The sequence below is a fragment of the Lycorma delicatula genome, chromosome 4 (genome assembly GCF_047948215.1).
Source record: "Lycorma delicatula isolate Av1 chromosome 4, ASM4794821v1, whole genome shotgun sequence".
Lineage (NCBI taxonomy): Eukaryota > Metazoa > Arthropoda > Insecta > Hemiptera > Fulgoridae > Lycorma > Lycorma delicatula.
Genome location: NC_134458.1, coordinates 167,853,835 through 167,872,733, shown reverse-complemented (window position 1 = coordinate 167,872,733; position 18,899 = coordinate 167,853,835). Strand labels below are relative to the sequence as shown.

Here is an 18,899-nt window from a genome sequence, read left to right as displayed (position 1 = left end):
TTGATTTATTCCTTTTTTTACAAAAAATTGAAAATATATGATCTTGACTTAGGATATAATCACTGGCCTTAGGAAAAACTGGCCAGTTTTTCAGTATTTTAGCTAGCTATATACATAAGAAAAATACATAAACAAAAATATACAAAATAATGAAACTTAAAAAAAAATAATGATAATAAATTTGTATTAAAATTCAAAACAATTTATTAATAACTGAATCCAGTTTAATTAAAAGATATAATTAATGAACAGCTTTTCATTTACTGATAACAGTCATACTTGCTCAATCATCATTCATCTAGTGTTATCACCGTATCATTAAAATTTATTTATGTAAGAAAAGATATAGGTAGCCTATGCAACATTATCCAAAGTGGTCACACCACTATTTATCATAAAATTTAATAAATCAACCATATACCATACCAATTTATAACTCAACCAGTAATATTTATTTCCTGTGATTACCATAATTTATTTTACTAAATAAATTAAAAATAACTAAATTAAGGTATGGTACCTCAAAAATTAACCTATAATCCTAATTATATTCACAGTTTAAAAATGCTGTTGCTCTGTAAAAAAAGCAAACACCTGATTTTTGTACATAATTCATTTAAAATACTACATTCTATTATTCTGTAAGGTAAATGATTAAAATATGTTGAACCTAAATTTTTAAATGAATGCCTGAAAATTGTTTTATTAACTTTAGGAATTTTTAAAGTTCTTAAATGTGTTTGTTGTATGTGCCTCTCTGTGGCTAGTTCTCATACAGAATAATTATAACAATTTATAAGCAAATAAACATTGAATAGATAGTATATGCCCTAGATAATATATGTAACAGATACGAGCCTTCTTTCCCGAATTTTCTTAGATGAATATTTAAAAACTTACTTTAGTTATTTTCTATTTATCAGTAAGTTTTGCATATACCTTCCCTGACAACTATTTCCATTTTGTAACCTTGAATGAATTAAGGAAAAAATAAAGCACACAGCAGAACATATTGTAAAGTTTTGTAAGGAAGTAACATTTTCTTATAGAAAAATACATTTTACTCTATGTAGTTAAAACAACATTTAAAAAAAAATTAATTTTATTTTAATTTTACCTAAAACCATCAAATTTTTATATTTAGGGAGGAGAAGTTAACTGTCCTCCAATTCAAATCCTGACTTCGGCCAGGAAGGAAATCTATAATAATTAATTGCTTTGCCTCTAATGGTGCTCATTTCCATTTTCCTGAACAAAACCAAGTGACTGACTAAATTGAAAACTCTTTTAAAATCAATATAAAGTCTAATTATTTTAATTCTTTTTGTTTAAGCTGTCATAAAACTTTTCAAAAATATATTGAGTGCATCACTAATAGATTTTCCTTTTGTGAAAATGACATATTTAATGCTTTTTTGCTAAAAGATTTCTTCTGTTAAGATAAATTAGAAATCTGTTCAAAATTTTTACAATGAGTTTTTAAAAAATCGATAAGCTATTGGCCTTAGATTACTTAACTTATTAGAATTGGTTTTTTTTAAATAATGGCCCAATAGTAGCTAATTTTAATTTGTTTTGAAAAATTCCATTACCAAAGCTTAAACTATTATATGAACTGATATCAATGCGATAAATTCACCAATATTCTTGATTAGAAATACATTTCAACTCATCCTGTAACCTGAATATTTTTTTATTTTTAATCATTTTATGACAATGCACTTTATCAACAATAATTGGGGTAATGAAAAAATAATTTAAGTTAGTTTAAAAATCAGTTTATGCCTATGAAGACAAGTTTGATCATTTACATTTACTTGTACACCGACAAGGTATCAATAATTTGCTCATCTGTAACAATATTATTACCGTTATCTAATATTGTTTATCAATGGTTTTATTTAAATCTGATCCAGTTAAACAATTACTAATTTCCCATCCTTCAGCTCATCACCTTATGCTTGGAATTTTTTTTTTTTGTTGAATAGAAATAACTTTTGTGTAAATCAATTTAATTTTGTTTAATTATAACAATACTAATTTTTTATTATATTAAAACCCACACTGTACGGTCTTCTTTTAGGAATCCTGTAGAGTTTATTTTTTTAAAAAGGATAACAGGTTATGCAGGGGTTTATCCTTTTAAGCGCTACTTAACATTACTTAACTTATTATTTATGACAACAGTTTTATTACTATTTAAAATACCATAGATCTTGCATAAATTTACATCATCTATTAAATAAATGTGAAAGTTTGCAACATCACACGAGAACCAACCAACTGATTGTTTTTAAATTTTCAAGATACAATTGTGTTATTCTAGAAAAGGCTTTAAGTCATACATCAAGGTCCTAGCCCCCTTGGGGATGAAGTTGTGAATTTTTCTTCTTAGATGAAGACTTAATACCATTTTTGATTTCGTTTTATGACATAAAAATAATAGATTAAGTGTTTTATAACGAATCAGATTTTCATCTCTCAATCTTGACCGCTTCCCAAGATATAGAATATTCTAGGGTAATGGAAAGGAGAATGTTCGTCTACCACAGCTGGAGCATATCAGAGCTTCTACGTCAAGAACGAGGGAAATGAAGCAAAGAGAGCTTTTTAGGCTTTAATTGTTATTTATCATTATTCTCACAATCATGAGGATAACAGACATTTGGGGATCCAGTGCATTTAACCAGTTCTGGCTAAATCGAAAGGGGGAGTGCTTATACCTACCCAAGGCTATGATCACTTCAGTCTTCTCTGGCAAATGCTGAAGCCCAATCTCCTGTAAGCATGAGAAAATAATATTTATCACCAAATTCCCAGTGTCCATAACCAACCATTTCGACTTGGTCATGACCTCGATTGTCAAGTCTTTGGCAACCTGGTCAGGGATGTCCCAATGGTAAATGGGAAGGACAGTCTTTGTCATACGCAATATTCCACAGTGTTGTCCCCAACACTAAGCTTGTGTAACATTGCAACCCATATTGATCAGCAACTCTCCCTCACAAAACTACCCATCGCCAACCTTGTAGTGTTTGTTACTGTTATTAGTTTTTCTTAGAGTAGACGGATTTAAAATGTATTATAACTCAATAAATAAAAAATACTACCTGCATAAAACTTAATTTTGATGATTCAATTTTCTCCAAAGTGACTGCATCAGGAGGTTTGATAGAATATGGTAACAAATCATGCAAAGGTATCGTGTATACACATGGACCTAAGTAACCGATCGATGAACCCCAATGTGAACTATTAACACTTTTCAATTTTCCATGCAATTTCAATTCAGCTATAAACATTTGTGTTATCTGCAAAAATATACTTAAATAATATTAAAAATGTTAAATAAAAGTACATTACGAATTAATAAAAACCAATTAGAGAGCAAAGGTTAGAAGATAAATACTATGGAAGAACAACTGTAATTTACAAATGAGGAAACCAAAGAAGATTAGGTCTCATTTTTTAATTTTTATTAATTATTTCAAAACTAACACTCAATAAAAAAAATAATTTTTGATTCAAATACTACCATATATTTATTTAACAGAGTTTAAAGGGGAAGCTAGGGCTGCATATTATAATCTTAAATAAATAAAAAAATGTTAGAATCATTTAGAGATTCTCTAATTTAAAGAAAATTTAACTTGAAATATTTATTTTCAATAGATTGGACTGGAAATTATGATTAACTTATAAATATCCAATATAATAATACTAAATTAAATAAATTTCCTTAAATAAAAGAAAAGAAAACTATTTTACCTGTTTCATACTAATAAAATTAACATTATCATAATCAAGATTCAAAATCACATCATTCTTTTGAAAATTTGTAGCATTTATAGAAAATTTTTGAAGTTGTTTAGGAGATAATTTAATTAAAAAGTGAGAAAAAGCTTTGAAATGTTTTTTTGTCAATACTTCCTTAGAATAGAATATATCAAATAGCAACTGTGTCTGAAAAAAAAAAAAATTAAAAATAATGTAATTTTTATTTTAAATTATAAAATTTATACTAAAATATGGTAGGTTCCAGTACCTTCAACTTTATAAGGAAAGGATGGTTTATTGAAAACATCAGGTTACACTTGTTAAGTGTGACCTGAATTTTTCAATAGACCTCAAAATGAGGTATTCTGGCATAGTTTCTGTCTTTCACACCAAAGTTATCAATTTTCACTCGTTTTATAATTCAAATTTTTGAAAATTTTCATACAGCAAAAGACTTACATTTCTTGTAAGGTAATTATAAATGCCTGTTTTCTACATGTTGTGTAGATACATTTTTGGATATAATAAATTATCTACTGTAAGCTAGCTTACAAAAAACTGACATAGAAAATTAACTCTGTGAATAATTTATCACTAACACAATCAAAAAGAGACAACTTTTATCAATATTATATATGTATATTATGTATCAGTAATATTATATATTACATATGTATTAAATGGCACATCCATTTTCATATACCCAGAGACAGGCTTACTGGGGAAAGTAAGGAGTAAAGTGGTTTTCTGTCATTAATTTAAAAACAGTGTTACATAATACCATGTTGAACAAAAAAATGTAAGTAATATTTAGCTGTACAAATGACACCATCATTCTATCAGCCAAAGAGTATATAATGAACATCATTAATATCATAGAAAGCAACTTGATTACAACTAGTCTGATTAATTATCAAGCTCCTGGATTTTAATGATTTCATAATAATTTTCTGAGTTCTTTTGATATAACCTTTCTTTTTTTTCCTGTTTAGCCTCCGTTCAGATAATACTTCAGAGGATTATATGTATGAGTGTAAATGAAGTGTAGTCTTGTACAGTCTCAGTTCGACCATTCCTGAGATGTGTGGTTAATTGAAACCCATCCACCAAAGACCAACCGTATCCACGATCTAGTATTCAAATCCGTTTTGATATAACCTGATAACCAAACAATCCAACAACCTGTTTAACAATTAAACAGTTTTTTTAATAATTACATAGTTTAAAAGGATCATTTTCACTTATTTTTAAAACTTTTATTTCCAAAGTGATATATATGAATATTATTATTTTGATTATTTTCTGCCATTTATGCTTTAGTTTAATTGAAATCATTCTTTTTATTCAATAGTAATACTATTTTACATTAATCTACGTTATTAAATAAAAATGTGGCTTACAAGTAAAATTAAATAACTAAATAAAATTTATTTTAATATTATTACAGCTTATCTATACTATTATATAAAGAGGAAGGGGGTTTTTTGTACGGGGTAAATTAAAAAAAAAATAACTACTGGATCAATCGCAACCAAATTTTTACCCATGTTTCTTGGCATGATTGAGATGGTTTGTAGATATATTTATTTATAAAAATCTAAAAAAAAACACTAAAAACAAAAAAAGAGCCATTAAAAAGATAATGCTTCGCCGTCGTCATATGTAGTATGTTGATTCTTGAATAGGCGGCGAATAGGTTGCGCTCTGGCAACAAGTTTTTACGTAGTATATTAGCTCTCCGCTAGGTGACGAACATGTTGCGTTAAATTCAGTCTATTTAATCACGCTGGCCTTTTTTTAAACTTCCGGATCCACCGTTCGGCATTCTTCAGAGTATGAGATGAATGATTTGTAGCGTGTGTGAAAATGCTATGCCTGACTGGGATTCGAACCTGGAACCTCCGGATGAAAGGTGTTTCATTCATCTCTTCTTCTGAAGCAATACCTAACGGTGATCCCGGTGGTTTAAAAAAGAAAAAAAAAAGGGTTAATGTCACGAGAGACATTAACCCACCGGGTTGGTCTAGGGGTGAACGTGTCTTCCCAAATCAGCTGATTTGGAAGTCGAGAGTTCCAGTATTCAAGTCCTAGTAAAGGAGTTGGGTTTCAATTAATCACACATCTCAGGAATGGTCGACCTGAGACTGTACAAGACTGCGCTTCACTTACACACATACATATATCATCCTCTGAAGTAATACCTGATGGTGATTCTTGTAGGCTAAAAAGGGAAAAAATTACGATAGCATTAGCCGGTCTCTGTGGCGCGAGCAGTAGCGTCTCGGCCTTTCCTCCGGAGGTCCCGGGTTCGAATCCTGGTCAAGCATGGCATTTTAATACGCTACAAAAATTGTCATTCATCTCATCCACTGAAGTAATACCTAACAGTGGTACCGAAGGTTAAAAAAATAAAATCATGAGAACGTAAGCTGCCGATGATTATTGACTATCAAACAATTTTAATTTGTTTCTTTGATTACATGTAGTAGTAAGGTTAATGCAGTTGTATTCAATTTCTCAGGTAATATGATATATTGGTTCTGTGATAGGCAATAAATATTTTATTATTTAAATTTATTTATTTATCTATCAATCTATTTTCACGGTATTTGTGAGCGATAAATATTTGATTATTCAAATCTATAAAATTAAATAAATAAAATTATTAAATAATAATAAGTAAATAAAAATACAAATATAAAATATAAATAAAAATAATCTATGCTTAGAAATGAAATTAAATAATCTGTAAATTAATTGGCAAGAGACTGCTTCTAGTGGGAGAGAGTCATGGATGGAGCCATGTGCAATGGCTCTCCACGCTAAATAAAGAAACCTTTTTTTTTTTTTACTGCTAAATATTAATTAACAATCTCTTTCTTTTATTAATAAAATTACAAATTTTTCTATAAAAATCGACAGATGCGAGGCAAATGTATACATGGCGTTTACATGAGACTATGAAGAGCATATTCATTTATTTTACGATGCTGTACAATATAGGAAAGCCACTTTAAAGTTCAGATCTGCTTTTGAATATGATCCTCATTTGGATTATTAATAGTAATGATTTACAAATTGATGCAATGATTAAAATATGCGATCGTTGGTTTGCAAAAAATGGAAAGATAGAGTACCTGGCATGTGTTGTTCTGGTGGGAAACTAGATATTCACTAGATTTGAGCTTGCAAATACTCTTCAGATAAATATTTAAAAAAAATTTTAGGGTTTTTTTAATTCCAATTTTTTAAGGGTGTGAAGTTATATGGCGTTGTGGCTCAATCAACATAGTCACTGCCACTGTAATTGTACGTGTGACTGGCTGCACCTGTCTTCAGTTACTTTATTAAAGAATGTAAAATAAAAGAATTGACCATTACGGGAAATGCAAGTAACCATATAGCACAGGTAAAGCTGCGATGGGGAGTTAGCAAACTAATAAACATAAAATATAATTTCACTCTGAAACACATGGCCATTAAACAAAACAGTATTAAAACTATAATTATTACAACCGACAACAATCATAAACTTCATCTGTAGTAAACTTAGAAGACAAGGTTGCAAAGCTTATAGGGCAAGATAAATTAAAAAATAAAACAGAATTGACAAATTAACAAACAGAGGAAGAAAAATTAGGTGTAGAATAAATACAGTTACTTAGTTTTAAGTCTGTTAGAAGAAACAAAATTAAATTTTAAATCTAATTTCGAAGTGAAAGGCTTTGTTTGAAGAAATTAAAATGTTTAAAAATATTATGAAATAGAAAAGAATTACAGATTAACTTAAATATTCAGCAAGTCAAATAATATTTCTCTAAATAAACAGTTAGATAAAACTGGTTTACAGCATTGTTTTTTTGAAAAATGTAGCCAAAAATCAAAGACACTTAAAAGAATAAAATGTTGCTTTTTACATTCAGTCACTGGTGGATGTCACTACATCCAGATTTACTAAATAGACATTAAAATACCACCACTAGGAATAGTCATTTATAACCAAACGCTCACCAAAATTTGATTTAGAATTTATTTGATTCTACATTCCTAATGTAAAAAGTGAAGAGTAGAATCAACATCACAGACGGTACAACTTTTAATCATTTTCCTCATTAGTAATACACTAAATGGTTCGATTCCAATCAGGCAAAACTAACTTAACTACTAACATAATGCCAGATAGATATGAAAAAGCTAGAACTAAAGAAAAAAATTAATTAATAAAATCTCAAAAAGTATACTCTTGGGTAGTTGCATCATTAATGAAAGATTAAAAAACAACATTTTACTAAGCATAGTTTGCACTTAAAATAAAGCTTTCAAAAATATATGTATGAAATAGATCAGTTATGTTGATAACATACTGCTTACCATAACCAGATGAAATGATCCAAATAAACACAATATCTAAAACTCTTTTTTAATGAAGTGACTAAAAACAGAGAGAAACAAGGAGAGGTTAAGATTGAAAAAGCTTGGAAAATATAATGATGCATGAAAAACAATATTAGTAGCTGTAATAGAGAACCAAAAATTACTACAGTCACTAAACTGGGAAAGGGATTTAAATATGCTTCCTTTAATTTAAGTAAATTTGGCAAAAATTGTTCAAAGTTTATATACTAGGTGTGTAAATATGAAACCAGAATTTGCCCATAGGTGGCTCTATCTGTCAATGTAGTTACCATCAAACCGCATTATTGGTGTCATTTTCTTTCTTTAACAGCTAACAAAGATTTTAAATTCACAACAATACAAGTTTCATACAACAGTACAGTTTTAATTAGCACTGAACATGTCGAGTTTTGTACCTACAAACTACGATTTGCAGACAGCATTGATTTTTTGTTACCACTTAAAGAAAACTGCTGTTGAATCACATCAAATGCTTGTCGAAGGTTATGGTGAGCATGCTCTTGATAAATCACAGTGCTTTGAGTGGTTTAAAAAGAAAAAAAAGATCAAAAGATGAAGAAAAAAAGATCAATTTTGACATGAGAAATGAAGAATGTGGAAGATCACCGAAAACATTTGAAGACAGCGATTATTGGATGAGGATGATGATCAAATGCAACAACAATTCGCAGATAAATTAACTGTAATGTGAGAAGTCATCTCCATATGTTTAAAAGCCATGGGAAAAGTCCAGAAGATGGGAAAATGGGTTCCACATGAACTGATTGAAAGACAGCAAGAAAACCGAAAAACCACTTGTGAAATGCTGCTTGCCAGGTACAAAAGAAAGTCATTTATCCATCGAATTGTGACATATGATGAAAAGTGGATATATTTTGAGAATCCTAAGCATAAAAGATCATGGGTTACCATGATGGTTCACCAGGTGAACCATCGATATTGATTTCAAGGCCAAATTGCTATAGAAAGAAGAGAATGCTCTGTGTTTGGTGGGATCAGAAGGGTGTGATCTATTATGAGCTGCTAAAACCTGGTGAAACCTTTAATACTGAACACTACTGACAACAAATGATCGATTTGAATCAAGCACTGCATGAAAAACGATCAGAATATGAAAAAAGGGAAACACAAAGTGTTTTTGCTTCATGATAACCTACCATCACACACAGCAAAAACAGTCAAGGAAACGATTGAGGCGTTAAGTTGGGAAATACTTTCACATGTGGCTTACTCATCAGACTTGGCTCTGTTCAACTATTTATTTGCATTGATGGGACATTTAATTGCTGAGCAGCGCTTCACTTCTTATGAAAATGGCTTTATGACTGGTTTGCCTCAAAAGAGCAACATTTTTTTTTTGGCATGGCATTCATAAATTGTCAGATAGGTAGGAAAAATGTATGACTAGCGATGGACAATATTTTAAATAAAATATTTTTTATCATTTTCATTATCATTTTCTATACAAAAATTCCAGTTTCATATTTGTACACCTGGTAGAACAGAATAAAAAAAAATGTTTACTAAAATATTCAGAAAAATGTACATTACATTAGAATATCCGATATTTGTCAAAAGAACAGAATTTAATCAATTTGTACAAAATTCATCAAATTCATACAATCTGTACAAAAAGGTAACCTTATTCAACAAAGAATATGGGTTGACATCAACATGTAAAATAAATAAATCAATTTAATATTGTAAATTATTTATTGGCTGATGTAAGAATTCTCATAGAAATGGAAGCATTGATATTTAAATATAAAACAGAATCAAAGCATGATGATATTGGGAGTAAATTTCCATCAGAAATGAAGTTGATAGAATTCAATTCGGAAAAATAATGTAACATTACATCACTCGCCAAATGGAAAGTGGAGTATGTTTGCTCTGTATAATAAAATATTATATATTATAAAAATATAATAGAGTATTTTCTCAAAAATATTGGAATAAAATATTCATAAAAAAATTTTCATCTTTATTGATGAATGTAGTATTATTTCGACAAGACAATATGGTTTCATTAAAAACAAGGGCACAAAGGATGCGCTATGTCACTGTTTCTAAACCGGTGGTCTGAGGACCATTGGTGATCTGCAGAAAAATTTTAGTGGTTTGTGAACTTCTTTATATTTATTACATAGTTTTACAACCTTTAAATGCATTATAACAGTTTTTTCAATGGCAATAATAATGCATACAACTGAGAAAACCGAGCACTTGCTTGCCATACAGCTGTGAGTTTACAATATTGTTTGAACTTGTTTTGGTAATTAGTCTGCAAATTACTAAAAAAACAACTGCACTTTCTTGAGTTTGGTTTGCAACTTTTTTTTCGGTCCACAGTATCAGCTATGTTGGAGAAACACTGCTAGGTTATATTACCAATTTTATTTACGACCAATTGTACTTAGGAGAACCATTAATTGCTACCCTTTTAGACTTGCTTAAAGCCTTTGATAGTATAAATCATAAATTTTATTCCAAAAATTATATAGATACGGCATTCAAGGTGTGGAATTAGATCTATTTTAAAGTTGCTTGGCAAATAGAAAACAAACAACAAAAATAACAAATGTTTAACTGCTCTGAAGTTAATTAATTAATGATGTACCCCAGAGTACTATACTTGGACCTCTGTTTTCCTACTATATATTCTATTCATCTCTTAGAGAAATTACTACTGCATCTTATGCAGATTATAGGGCAGTTTTGGGTACTTGTAATACGTGGGATTTAGCTACACTAAATATGAACAAAAAGCTTAATGAAATATATGAACGGTTATGAGTAAATCAGTTATCCTTAAATGTTGACCTACCAGAATTGACATTTATGTTAACAAGCTGCCCATAGAGTTGATTCTTATAAAATTCCTTGTAGTAAATATAGATTTTAACATGAAATGGGACTTCCATATTGAATTCATAATTAAGAGAACAAAATATTTACTTTTTATATTTGTGAAGTTGAATAATGTCTTGGCAATCGATATTTACAATTTACTAAGACTTTTTTCAGAGCATAGTAACATATGGTATTATTGCATGGGGTACAATTTATAACTGCATAAAAGATACAAAATCTACAAAATAGATTATTGAAATTATTAAGAAAAAATAATGATTTTCTACTATCATTAAAAAATACGCAAACATTTCATTTGAGCCACTTAAATTTCACTATAATGAACTGAAAAATCAATAAATGCAAATAACTAGTGTAACAAGAAGTCAGAATATTGTTCTTCCAATAGTAAACAGAACAGCATATAGAAAAAGTAGTAAAATTAACTCTACCAATATGTATAATAAACTGTCAAGTAACCTAAAACCTTTAGATATTAGCAAAAATATCAACAGATGTAAAATTAAGAAATGGATGAAAACTATATAGATTTGCTGTATGAATTTTTATTTTTCTCTGTACAAATAACTTATAAGTTTTTGCATACAAAAATTTTTGTAAGAAAATTTTGGTACCTTGTTTTTCATTTGTTGAAAATGTTTGTTTTAGCACGTCATGTTAAAATTGACCACAACTACATGTGGAGACAAAATTACATGCAATTTGTTTCTAAAGTATGTTAAAAGTGACAACTATCAAAAGTTAACAAAAGAAAAGAATCATAACATTAACTGAAGTCCTTCAAAACAAATATAAAGCTACAAAAATATTAAAGAAAGAAGATTTAATAGAAATATATTAAGCTATCCAGTATCTCATTTGTGTAATTTAGTAATAAATGAAAATAAATATAATTTTATGGACAAAATTATTAATTATTAATTTTATAAAGTTAAATATAATAAATAAGAAAATAATATTAATGTCATGATGGGTAATAATACTATAGAACATATTTGTTAGTGAAGTGCTAAGATGTAATGGTTAATCATACCCTCTCTGTGGAATGACCAAAGAGAGGCTATAATTAACCAATTATACCATATTAACAAAAAAATAAGCTCAAATATTTTTTGTTGTAAGCTAACATGTGGATTTGGTAACAAAAAACTGAGTCATTTATTAACTCTCATGTAAACAATCACTATGTACACAAAAATTAAATGATTCATTATTTATTTATGAAGCAGTAATCAATTTTAGCCACACAAATATATATTTAAATTGAAAAGTATCTTTACTGTACTGAAGAATTATTTCTCTCCCCAATCTTAAGTGAACCAGGTAATCATAGAGATTTACATAGATTAACTTTTGTCTCATTCTATTCAATAAGTACTCTATCACCTCAGTGAATCTATATGTCACAATATTGACACTACACAACAAATGCACTACTTTTGTAGGAAATAATGCATTATAATTAATTGTCTCCATTCAATAAAGAAATTTACCAACATTAAAAAAAAAAATAAAAAAAACAGAAGAAAATTAAAGAAACAATAAAATTATCAATTTATTATTATAACTAAACAATTAACTTACTTTTTGCATATCAAAAGGCAGATTTAAAAGAGTTTTTCTGTTAATAATAGAATCAGTGTCATTCATTTTCCTTAAATCTTCTAAATGATCCGTTAACATTCCTGGTAAGAAATAGTGAAATCTAAAGAAAAAAAGTTTTAAATAATAAACTGAAAGAAAAATACTACAAAAAGTTGAAAAAATAAAAAGTGATGAAGAGGTAATCTAGTATACTTAAAAAAAAAATTAAATTTTTGAATAATACTGATCCAGTTAAAATTTATTATACTGGTGATTATACAGAAAGTATATAAAAACTGAGATGCTTTGTCTAGAGTTACTAGAATAAAAACAAAAATTGCATTTTTATACAGCTACCAAAATATTAGTTTTGAAACTTTTGTTATGTGTCATCTTCAATGCAACTTTAGTTTTTTAAACAGCAAGTTAATGTTCAGTATATTACTTTCTGTAAAATTTGGTAAGAAAAGAAATTATGAAATTTATTGTTCAATAATGATTTGTTCTGAGAAATCAGAAACTAAAATTGCAAATATCCATTAACTGTGCATGAAAAACAAACAAGACAAAACATGCTGTTAAAATGTTTTTATTGTATTTCATATCAACAATATTCAGAAATATTCTTGTAATACTGATAAATATAATTTTTTTAAATTTATTTATTATTATTATGACTTTGGGCATGGTTTTGAGTATATTATAAAGAGGAAAGTAAAATGGATAAGTGAAAAAGACTGATTTGGTCGCTACATGACTTCCTTGTTCATCTATTAAATGACATATACACATTAAAAAAAAATGAAAAGTACATAAAATTTTATTTCATTAATAACTTCTGATATTTTTTCATATATATATATATATTTTTTTTATATTGTTCTTATTGAATTATTATATATTGTAAAAGGTTTTTTTATAGTCAGAGGTTAATAATTATTAATAAATCAATATATTTAAATTAAAAAAAAAGTTAAAAAAATAAAAAGGAGATGAAGTTGGATTCAAACCGATGTGCCTTCCTCTTGTAAAATCCAAATATTTCATAAATTAAATTTTATTTGGCTATAACTCTGGAAATAAGTACCACTTATGATATATTGTCAAAAAGTTCTCAATGACGGCTTATTACTGCAAAATCCAATTTTTTTAGATTTTGGGCTTTTTTGGACACTTTTGGTCCAGTCGATTGCAGTCAAAAGGGAAGGTGCACAACTAGATGTTAAAACAGTTCTAAATCCGAAATTTCAACATTCTATGGCTAATCGTTTTTGAGTTATGTGGGATATATATGTACTTTGTACGTAGAAACATCTCGCTGAAACTAGTCAAAATGGATATTTCCGTTGAAATCTGAAAACCAAAATTTTTCGCAATCACAATACTTCCTTTACTTTGTACAAGGAAGTAAAGATACCAGATTATTGCCTGGTTACATTAAAGACTAGCTGATCTAGAAGTGTAACCATTACACCAACTGGCCAGCTTAGAAACAATACATGCTACTACAGATAATTTGTGACATTATTATGTCACAATTATCTGTGACATAACATTAAATGATACAACTATAAATCTGCTGATATTATTTATATGAAACAAAACTACAAAATCAAATGCTAACTCGGCTGTTAAATATTAATTTAGATGTTTTGAACAATTTTAAATATTTTTATCTTACGCTTTGCTTAATTTAACTACAGAAGAACATCTACATGATATGAAACTTACAAATTCTATAAATTAACAATACTGAAGAATTATGAGTAATAAATCAAATCTTTGTCTTTTTCAAAGAATAAATAGTTTGTGAGAGATTTCTCAACTGAGTACAGATAACTAAATCAATTGTGCACAAGAGAGTAAAATGGTTTGAATTGATGAGTAGTATAACTGATCATTTCTGCTCGACATGACCAAAAATCTCTCATCAATGAGGAACTCATTATATGAATTGTTGGTATTGTTGAAGGCCCTCGTTTAATGATTTTATTGAATATACCATCAGTAGTTTCTCAATTCACAAAATTTGTAATAACAAATAGTATCCTTTTATGCTACAACTTGTGTAAAAACTTTCAAAAGATGACTTTGATTGCCAGGTTAATTAGTGTGATATTTTGAAAAAAATTGATACTAACCCAAATTTTTTTTGTAATTTAACTGATGATGATACTTTTTTGTTACATGGCCATGTTAATAAACAAAATTGTTTATAACTTTGTTTTGATGAATATTAATGGTATAGAGGCCCTTTTAGAATGCCCTCAAAATTTGAAACTTTAGGCAAAAACAATTGGGCATCATTCTACAAAGTCTTTTACTAGTAGACGGCAATTTTACAGACAATGCTTATTTTTAAATGTAAAAATAAAAACAATTCTCAAAATAAAGACATTTCACAAGACTTCTTGGCTGTGGTTACTGGGCAGATTAACAAGTAAATTTTATTTTGCCTTAATTTAAATTATAACAAATAAATGAAAAATTTATTTAATTTGATAAAAATTATAAAAAAATTTTCAATCAAAAAAATTCTGAGTGACCACCATACAATGATTACTCATCAACTACCATGCTCCATTGCATAAGCTAAACAACTATTCAAATTAAATTATTCAATTCATAAAAAAAAAAAAACTAAAATCAACCCATTTCCTTAATTTAATGATGATCAAAACAATTTAAATAGCCTATCTTTATGTTTTAACCAAAGTACAACTATATATTACATTTATCAATCAATAATTTTCAATACCTTAGTGTCTACTTAACATAGCTGAGCAATTTTTCCAGTTTCTCTCATTCAGGCAATTAATTACTTCTTGTACCTCAGTATAGTATATCGCCCCATAAAATGGAATATATCCTTGTTCACGTCATCATTCATAAAGACGATTCATACCTCCTTCTTCTCTGTGCAGTCCATAGTTAAGAAACAATTTCCCTTCTTACTATGAGAATTAATCGTATACTACTTATATTTTTAACATTCATGAAAATTGCCCTAATCATATCCACCAAATTTAATCTCATGCACAAACTCTGAAATTATATCTCATCTGCTCTACCTAACCATTTACTTATATCCTTTATTTTATTTATTATGCTATCAAAATATTTGTTATGGACAACTAATTTTTTCTATCTATTAATTCTTCCACCCTGTAAGTATTATCCAGATTAACCTTTTCTTTACAGCAAACGGTACCCCAAAGAAAAAAAATGAACAAGTTTACAAGGCAATCTACATGCAGGTAGTTAAAAAGATTTTAATATATTGATAATACGTCTTTAACATATGAATCCACATAATATCTATGTAAAGTAAGCATGTAATTGGAGGTGTTCTTTGAAGGCCAAAACAACTTTTTTTTCCCTACCCCCGGGCCGGATCCACAACAAAGCAAAGCACAGCCCTGGGGGTTGTCTACTCAAATGGGCCTCTCTGTCCGCCAACCATAAGTCTAGTAGTCCAACAGGTCAGCCCACCAGTTAGATCTTTTCTTTGCCTGCCTCCAACCCCTAAGGTAAGGTATCCAAGCCTGACTATGTCGTTCCTGGACCCCATCCCAGAAGCGGTGACTCGGTCTTGATGCCAATGAGTCAAGACCACCGGGTCAAAGTGAATTGATGCCACCATAATTCACACACTCTATAATATTTCTGTTGTTTAAGAAGAGGGCAAAAGCAGATATTTCATTCATAAATCTGTTAAAATCTTTTGTTGTCATTTTATTAGAGAGATTAAGCAAGTGAGTATAGTATAGGGAAATTATAAAGCACCTGTGACCCACCGGGTATCAGTATTTTTCATGAAAGGATGAGGAAGTCCATCCGTGCAAGCACAGATGAACGGCAGCTCCGCAGGGGGCTGTCCCTCAACTCCTCGCCACCCCATCCTCCCTAGCTTTGTGCAGGAGTGTCCTTGTCACAAAGTCAGTTATTGCATGAAACCTCTCTACCCCTAGAGAGGTTTGACAGAGACAAAACCTTTCTGTCCCAGAGCCACTGGATACTACTGGTACTCCAGGTCACAAAAGGTCGATTGCTGTCGATGCATTTGTCTATTGCAAATCTAACAAAACCTTTCAATTCCTTGGTCTGAATTTTATATGAAACAGAATACTATACTCCAAGACTTGGTCCATAAGAAACAATTGCCCTACTCACAGCACCATAAACCTCCCATTTTATTGACACATATACTTTATCCTCAATAATTAGTTAATTCCAAATACTGCTTATACAATATTTTATTGCTACCATTCGATTCTGAAAATGCTCTTCCATAGACAAAAATCTGTCTATAGTCAGATGAAAACGATGTAAATGCAGATCTGAAGCCTGTTTGATTTTCCTTTATAATTTCCCTATACTTTACTCACTTGCTTAATCTCTCTAATAAGATGACAACAAAAGATTTTGTTAACAAATTTATGAATGAAATATCTGCTTTTGCCCTCTTCTTAAACAACAGAAATATTATAGAGTGTGTGAATTATGGTGGCATCAATTCACTTCCTGAAATACTATTAAAGAATTTTACTAGCAAGTTCTTGCATTGCAAATGTGCTTGTTTGTAAAACTCCGACACAATTTGATCACACCCACTTCTTTATTATTAGATATTTTTTTAAATGTATTAATAATTTCAATGTTTGTCAATTTGTAATTGAGCAGCATATCAGTATAATAATTTTAATTAACTGACTTAGAAGATGAAACACTCTTCTGTTTCAAAAAAAAGATTTTTTTATCTAATGAAATAGTGATCACTAAGAAAGTGCTCATATAATATAAAAAACTAAAAAGCAGTAAGTGTAATTTTTATTATTACTGATCCACATGCTCAATGGAAATCTTCTGCCAGACAATAGGATAAGGTCTTGCTTCCTGACTTCCAGCTTCTGTACATCAAGTGAAGCTGAGAAACGGTTCCAGATTATATGACACAATGGTGTAAATAGAGTTTCTGCTTATACTGGTGGGCAAACCTTTTCCTTAATTCTGTGACATACTGGAAGAAATCTTTTTGTGTCTTCAAGTGATGATTTTCTGCCTGATAACTTCGCAAGAAAATGATGAAAGGTAATTGAATAGAATTCTTCATATTGTAATACAGCCAGTTGCTGCACCTCAGAATGTGTAGGAGTCTTTTCAGTAGTGACCAAAAGCTGGAATAGGAGTTATTTTTACAGCTGTAATGAACTGCATGGCCTGATTCTAAACTAGTTATAGGCCAGATGTGTCAGCATTTATAAAGTTTTGCTACCATGCAGGATCATTGATTTTATATAAATCCTGAAGGTGTCATTTAGACTTACAGTCAGCTATCACACTTCTTACGAGTTCAGCGTTTGAGAGTACTTAGCTTATCCTTTACTTTGCTGGTGACCTGTTTGATATGATTCTTCCACGTCATCTTCCTGTCAAGGTAAATACCCTGATATTTGGGGTTATCACTTTTTTTTATGTCTTCACTTTCATATTTTAGGGTGATTTCTGGCACAGGGTGAGTCAGTGAGAAGATATGATAAAACATTTTTTCTACGCTAACGGTCATACGATTTTTAACAGCCCAGTTGTGTAATGCTTGCATTGCCTCATTTAGCTTTGAGGATGATTCATATTTTCCATTGGAAAAGATGAATAAATTACTTTATTACCTAATTAATTCATTACTTTCCTTTATTACATGATTTAGAGACAAACATTTTTATATATCTTTAACCTTGAAATTAATTATTTACTTGTACCTTTTTAAATAAATAAAATCAGCTGATATAACAGTATTTAATTAATGCCATTTTATTCATAATAAAGTTTGCAAAATATCTTTAATTGAGCACACAGTCTTGTGTTATAAAAAAAAGTTAAATAGTTATAATACTATTGGAGTTGTTTTACAATATTAATTAATACAAGTATTTTATTGAGATCAATCTGAAGGTGAGATGCAATAAATAAGTACCAACATCATATTTTCTCTTGTAGCTATCAAAAAACGGATTTTATTGTAACTTTTCTCATCAAATTTTACCTGAATAAGAAGTTATAACCGTTTAAAAATTAAAATCAGATTTTCAAGATAGTAAGATCTCTATAAAATAGTATTTTTGTAACTGTGTATGTATCTACATTTGGTAACACTTAATTTTGTAAAAAGCCATTTCAGATTCCTTTAATTCTTTATATAATTTTTTTTTAAATGATTAAAACACAGTATCTGGCTCTATTTTAATAAT

General features: G+C 29.2%; 1 protein-coding gene across 1 annotated transcript in view; it reads right to left on the bottom strand.

Annotated features, from left to right (window-relative positions):
• The window catches only part of LOC142322752 (uncharacterized), a 92,923-nt gene that overhangs the window by 57,153 nt on the left and 16,871 nt on the right, over positions 1 to 18,899 (bottom strand). The window contains exons 7-9 of the mRNA XM_075361826.1: positions 12,652 to 12,772; positions 3,769 to 3,963; positions 3,111 to 3,311 (exon numbers count right to left, since the gene is read on the bottom strand). Coding sequence (XP_075217941.1) covers positions 3,111 to 3,311; positions 3,769 to 3,963; positions 12,652 to 12,772 — 517 coding nt within the window. The remainder of the gene's footprint in view (positions 1 to 3,110; positions 3,312 to 3,768; positions 3,964 to 12,651; positions 12,773 to 18,899) is intronic.